At 39.1% G+C, this 7267-nt stretch overlaps 1 protein-coding gene across 1 annotated transcript; it reads right to left on the reverse strand.

Annotated features, from left to right (window-relative positions):
* Positions 1 to 6227: 6227 nt before the first annotated feature.
* LOC103210749 (olfactory receptor 4C11-like) lies at positions 6228 to 7145 on the reverse strand. The gene has a single exon (XM_007956663.1). The coding sequence runs from the start codon at positions 7143 to 7145 to the stop codon at positions 6228 to 6230; it is 918 nt and encodes a 305-aa protein (XP_007954854.1).
* Between the last annotated feature and the right edge of the window lie 122 nt (positions 7146 to 7267).

Genomic DNA, 7267 nt, shown 5'->3' on the forward strand with positions numbered 1-7267 from the left:
TGTCCTGCTGTTGGAGACCTCTCGTATCCCCCCCACCTGGGTCCCTGTGGCTGACTGTTCCTCTGTCTGGTTTCCTGTCTTTTAATCCCCTTTCTCCTGTTCTTCTGGTCTCCTTAAACATATACTTATACATAAAATGATGAGAAGAGGTCAAAGGGCAAAATGATACAGAGCTAATGGAAAGAACATCCCATGAGGAACACTGGAAAAAATTGTGCAACAAAATAAGTAATACAGTACAGGAATGTAACAGAAGTATGCATAATGTCTAAGGCATTCGACTTTCACTGAGGTGGAGGTACCTGAATTTTTGTTGGGTTAATTTCCAATCCTCTAGCACACATATGTCTCACCAGTAAGTCTAGGGTCATTGATACATCTTCCTTACTAGGTCTAATCAGCATAATATCATCAATATAATGGACCAGTGTGATCATCAATATAATGGACCAGTGTGATGTCTTGTGAGAGGGAAAGGCGATCAAGATCACTACAGACTAAATTATGATTTAGTGCCAGGGAGTTGATATACCCTTGAGGAAGGAATGAGAAAGTATACTGTTGGCCTTGCCAACTGAAGGCAAACTGCTTCTGATGGTCCTTTGAAATTGGTATTGAGAAAAAGGCATTGGCCAGATCAATAGCTGCATACTAAGTACCAGAAGATGTACTAATTTGCTCAAGCAATGAAACCACATCAGGAACAGCAGCTGCAATTGGAATCACCACCTGACTAAGTTTACAATAATCTACTGTCATTCTCCAAAATCCATCTGTTTTTAGCCCAGGCCAAATAGGCAAATTAAATGGGGATATGGTGGGAATTACAACCCCTGCATCCTTCAAGTCCTTGCAACCCCTCCAGGGATGTGGTATTGCTTTTGGTTTACTATTTTTGTAGGTAGAGGGAGTTCTAATGGCTTCCACTTGGCTTTTCCTTCCATCATAGCCCTTACTCCACATGTCAGGGACCCAGTATGGGAATTCTGCCAATTGCTCAGTGTATCTATTCCAATTACGCATTCTGGAACTGGGAAAATCACTATAGGATGGGTTTGGGGACCCATTGGACCCACTGTGAGATGCAACTTAGCTAAGACCCCATCAATAACTTGACCTCTATATGCCCCCACTGTGACTGTTGGGCCACAATGACACATTAGGTCTCCTGGAATTAGTGTCAATTCAGAGCCAGTGTCCAGTAATCCCCAAAAAGTCTTATTATTTCCTTTTCTGCAATGAACAGTCACTCTCATAAAAGGCCTCAGATCCCTTTGGGGAAGGCTAGGAGAAAGATTGATATTACAGATTTTTGGCAGTGTAGTGAGGTCCTTCTTCAAAGGGACCTGGCCTCCCCTTCATTCAAGGGGTTGTGGGTCTGTAAACTGACTCAAGTCTGGGAATTGATTGAGAGGTCATAATTGTATTCTGGCGATTCAATCTAGGTTGCTGTTTACATGACCTAGAATTCTTCTGTCTATACAGATCAAGTAAATATTTAGTAGGCTTGCCATGTATTTCACTACTAGGAACACCATGAGCAAGTTGCCCATGCCATAATTCCACACAAGTCAGACTATTCTGATTACAGTTCCAACTCTGCTGTCCATTATGGTAACCACACCCACCTTGCCTTTGTCAATTAACTGCTGCCACTTGGCACCTACTATCACATGGTCCATTCAGCTCCATTGTAGTTAAGTGTCTTAGTTCAATTAGGGCAATTCCCACTGTCAAATCAGGTTTACATAAAATAGCAATCACAGCAGTCTTCAAGGTTGCTGGAGCTCCCTTCTCAAATTTATTCCTCACCCTACTGGTGAAAAGCATGTCTTCTGGACTCTCCATTTCTGGCTCTAGGAGTCTAATCTGATAAATCTATTCTAACAGGCCAATTTCCCTAAGTCTCTGGATACATTCTTCTACATTATACCAGGTCTGATACTTCAACTTGACTTAAGTTAGATCAGCGCATAACCCATGTTTCATTAAGCCAACCAAATAAACTGTTAGATCCTTTCCTAACCTCTCAAACTGAAACATTGAATGAAAAATCCGAACTTAGTGGACCTAAATCAATAAACTCAAACTGATCCAATGTTACATTCCTTGCCCCATTATCCCACACCCTCAGTAGCCATTCCTATATATATTCTCCAGGTTTCTGTCTGTACATGTTAGGAAAATCATGTAGGTCTTTTTGGGTATAGCATACCACCTCCTCAGTCACACTTTCTCTTTCACCTTTTGGGTGTCACTTGAACGTAACTTTAGTTATAGGTCTAGCAGCAACAATGGGTGGTTGGGGCATTTCATGAGAACATTCAAGAATGTCTTCCATGGCCTCTGCCTCAGGCAATGACTCAGCAGGAACAGTCAGGCTAATCCCATAAAACTGAGGAGGTGGGGATAATGGTTTTACAGTAATCCCTTCAGATGGGAGGGATTCAACAGAATTTACAGGCTCCATATCCTGATCTGCCTGACTATCTGCCCATATGTCCCCATTCCAGATTTCAGGATCCCATTTTTTTCCCAATCAATGCCCTCACTTTAACTTCAGACACAATTCTGTGTTGGGAATTTAATTGGCATTGTAATTCAGCCACCCTTACAATAAGACTCTGGGTTTGGTTTTCAGCAATATCAGCTCTGTTACTAGAAGAAATAGGCATTCTTTCAGAGCACAACTGGAAACACTGAAGTCTTTTATGTAGCGCTTAAGCTGAGACTTAGCAGTTCTGAGCTCATCTCGCTCTTTCAGCACTTTGTCTAGTGTAAGCAGGACCAACAAACCAGCTGCCTTATACTCCTCATGCTGAGAAAATTGCAAAAAAGTATCAAATATGTGATCAATCAAAGCCTCACTTCTCACATATACATGATCTACTGGTGATGCTATTTTGCATATTAATGTTGCCATCTCATGCCACAGATTAGCAGGGCCCTCTTTACTAACAGAGGCAAGGTCACTAGTGTCTTTAAATTAATCAAATTAGAGAACAATTTAGGAAGCCCATCCTTATGATTTTGTCTCTCTAGAACCACTCTTGGTACCAAATGTGTCAGGCTGTGTTCTCTAGAGAAACAAAACCAGTAAAGATTATATATATAGAGAGAGAAAAAAAAAAAATTATCTTAGGAAAAAGGCTCACACAATTATAGAAGCTGGCAAGTCCAAAGTTCTTGGATCAAACGTCAAGCTGGAGGCTTTTCCCAACTCTTGCAGCTGCAGGGGCTGAGGAGATCAAGGTCAGCAGGTAGTATACTGGCTATTGACTCCAACGAATGATGAATCCAAGATCTCCAGGCCAAATGGTGAATTGTTCACTCATGGACGGTTAGTTGTAGGCAGAACGACAGAATCCCAATCCACAGAAGAATGTCTCTTTTCCTAGGAAGTCCATAAATATACTGGAAGCAGGACACACCCCTAGGGAAACTCCCTTTCAACAGATTGGCTGCTCAAAACATAATCATCTGATCCCATAAGTGCCAGTCTGTTTCCTATGTACTCCATCTGGCAAAGTCCACACATATAGTCACCATTTGTGTTGTTGAAAAAATGTATTTGCAATGAATAAGTCATTGGTCTTGCAAAATTCTATTGTGCAATCTCCAGTGTTATTTCTGTCACTAAGGCCAAATTTTCTAACTACAGGTGATTCTTCTTTGTTTCCAACTTTTGCATTTCAGTCACCAGTGACAATTAACACATCTTGATTCCACATTCAGTCAATTTCAGACTGCAAAAGTTGATAAAAATCTTCAGTTTCCTCATCTTTGGCTTTTGTAGTTGGTGTATAAATTTGAATAATAGTCATATTAATAGGTTTTCCTTGTAGGCGTATGGATATTATCCTATCACTGACAGCATAGTATTTCAGTACAGATCTTGAAACATGCTTTGTGATGATGAATGCCATGCCATTCCTCTTCAAACTGTCATTCCTAGCATAGTAGATCATATGGTTGTCTGATTCAAAATGGCCAAAACCAGTCCATTTCAGCTCACTAATACCTAGGATATCAATCTTCATGCATTCTATTTCATTTTTGAGAACTTCCAGTTTTCCTAGATTCGTACTTCATACATTCCATGTTTTGATTATTAGTGGATGTTTGCAAAGTTTTCTCCTCAATTTGAGTCATGCCACGTCAGCAAATGGAGGTCCTGAAAGCTTTACTTTATCCATATCAGTAAGGTTGGCTGTACTTTGATGATGCAGATCTTTCCCAGTCATATTTTCAGACATCTCTAACCTAAGGGGCTCATTCTCCTGCACTGTATCAGACAGTGATTCTGAATTATTCATAAAGTTGTGGAGTAATGTATCAGACAGTGTTTCTCTGCTATTCATAAGGTTTTCCTTGGCCAATTATTTGAGAAGTGGATGATCTCTTCCTTCTTCCTAGTCTGTTTCAGTCTGTAAGCTGCATTGAAACCTGTGCAAAATTGCTGGCATTTGAAACACCAGTAACATAGTCTCAAACATCATAGCAACATGCAAATTAGAGCCACAAGTTTGTTTCACTTAACTGTTTGAAATCTCCCTGCCTTTCCCTTACCTGGATCCCTGCTGCTGCTGCTGGGTCACTCTGGTCACCCAGCTTTTCTTTCCCCTGCTTTCCTATCTCTTGGAGGTGGGGGCTGGTTCCCTCCCCTTACCTGGATCGCTGCCACTGCCTACAGCATTTCTTATGATTCTTCAGAGAGTTATATGAACACAAAGATGGAAGGGTTTTCTGAACTGCTCTGTGTCTAATTGTAGCATTTTGGGGTCTCTGGAGAAACAGTGCCTAAACCAGATTAATGTAAAGAAATACAGTAAAGTTGGAGCCAGAAAATATCCAGAATGAGGGCCATTAACATGGACAACAAATTAGTGCCAAGTGGTGAAGATCTATTTAGATATACGTAAGGAAATATGGTTTCCTTCAAATACAGCTTCAAAGACATAATAATATTTTATATAATTTATTTTATTTATGTTTTGTTGTTGAAAACATAAACAGCAGAGACATTATTCACCAGTCAGCAATTTCTATATGTACAAATCCAAAACACTTTTTACATTCTTCATGTTGTAGAACAATTATCATCCTCTTTGTCCTAATTGTTCCTCCCCAATTAACTTCCATTCACTACCCTCTAAGCTTCCTGTCTATTATTTTGAGTTGCTGCTGTCGATTTGATCCCATATGCATAGTTCAAATACCTATTAATTCTTTCATTTTCACATATGTTTATATTCTGCTGTTCCCAATGGCATTGCCTTCAGACACAGGCATACAACAGATCACCCTGGGATTAAATACCTATGTCCTATTTTGCAGAAATTTTTCTAAGTACTTGTGTGTGTATGTGTGTATGCATGTGTATTTCAGTCTTAGATATATTTAAGATAATAAATCTATATCAAAATCACTTTCTATTATCTCAGCATTCATAGGAAAAATGAGAAAGCATATAAAGTATCAATACTTCACAAAATCCTCTGATTCAGAATTATGGAAATCTTCAAAGAAAAACTAGTTACAAAATAGAATGGATGACACAGATACACTGAGTTCATTTGACCTAGTGGTGTAAAAGGAGAAGTTGAACACCTAATTCAGAATGTATTATAGACAGAATTAAAGATCACAGAGAATGGCTTGCTCTTTTCTTATGAATTCTTACAACTGTGCAGAGCTGTGATTGTATAAATACTTTATTTTATCAAAGCAAGGAGTACAGATTCATATTTACTATGTGTAGTTCAGGGTCAAGAATGTCAACATAAAGCTCGCAGGAGAAGATTGAATTAGACTGATGTCAAGTTGGTCCATAATTATCAGAATTATTCTGACACTATATTCAACTCTGACACAAAAGGTGAGGCTAGACATTAATCTTGCCTTCAAAAGTAGGGAAAAGTTATTAAACCATCATCTTACATATGATAAGGAGCTTTGGTGGTGCGGTGGTTAAGACTTTGGCTGCTAATCAAAAGGTTATGGTTCAAAACCATGAGTCAATCAGCAGGAGAAAAAGGAGAGAGTTAACATCTGTAAAGCTTTACAGACTTTGAAAACCTGTGGGGTCACTATGAATCAGAATCAACTTGATAGCAGTTAATTTGGTTTGGTTTTGATTTACATATGATTAGATATTAGGTAATCATAATTCATGTGTTTATAGATTCAGGTATGTTATTTAATATATCATCTCATCATTTGCTTTCTCAGGAAATTTTGACTCTCCATAATTGTCTCATGGCATTTTTCACTTCTGCATTCCTTAGAGTGTAGATGAGAGGGTTAAGAAAGGGTGTAGCAATGGTATAAAATACTGACACCATTTTGTCCATGGAGAAAGTGGTTGGTGGACGTGTATATATGAATATACATGGACCAAAAAATAAGATGACTACGATGATGTGAGAGGTGCAAGTGGAAAGGGCTTTTTTCCTCCCTTCTGCACTGTGATTTCTTAGTGAATGCAAGATAATAAAGTATGAGATTATCAGAAGCACAAAACTAGTTGAACAAAGGGCCCCACTATTGGCTACCACCTGTAGGTTGATCACATAAGTATCCATACAGGCAAGTTTTAATAAGGGTTGCAAATCACAGCAATAATGATCAATCATATTGGGTCCACAGAAGGGTAATTTCAGGGCCAGGGCAATTTGAGCTATAGAATGTATAAAAGATCCGATCCAAGAAAATATAATTAAGACGATGCACACCTGTCGTCTCATGATGGTTGGGTAATGCAAGGGTTTACAAATGGCCACATAGCGATCAACAGCCATCAGGACAAGGACAAAGATCTCCATAGCACCAAATAAATGCAGTACAAAGACTTGTGTAATGCACTCATTGTAGGATATGACTTTCTCTGCAGAGAGCGCATCCACAATTAGTCTAGGGGCTGTGGAAGTTGAGAAGCAGGTATCAGCAATGGACAAATAAAACAGGAAGAAGTACATGGGACTCCCAAGAGTCCGGCTGAACTTGATGGTCACAATAATGAGCAAATTTCCCATTACAGTTGCAGCATAGAAAATTGAGAAGATTGTGAACACCATTTTCTGCCTTATAGGATCCTGTGTCAATCCCAGGAGTATGAACTCAGTAACACTTTTATTTTGCTGCATTGTTTCAGCAGATGTGGGGAAAGTAGAGTTTAGAAATAGTTTATCTGCAAGAAGAAAAGCAATAATTTTATGAGACGAATACTTCATTTGGAGCTCAAATTCCTATGCCTGATCATGGACTT

This window comes from Orycteropus afer, unplaced genomic scaffold (assembly GCF_000298275.1).
Source record: "Orycteropus afer afer isolate SDZICR_OR568_19922 unplaced genomic scaffold, OryAfe1.0 scaffold00650, whole genome shotgun sequence".
In the NCBI taxonomy this organism is placed as follows: domain Eukaryota; kingdom Metazoa; phylum Chordata; class Mammalia; order Tubulidentata; family Orycteropodidae; genus Orycteropus; species Orycteropus afer.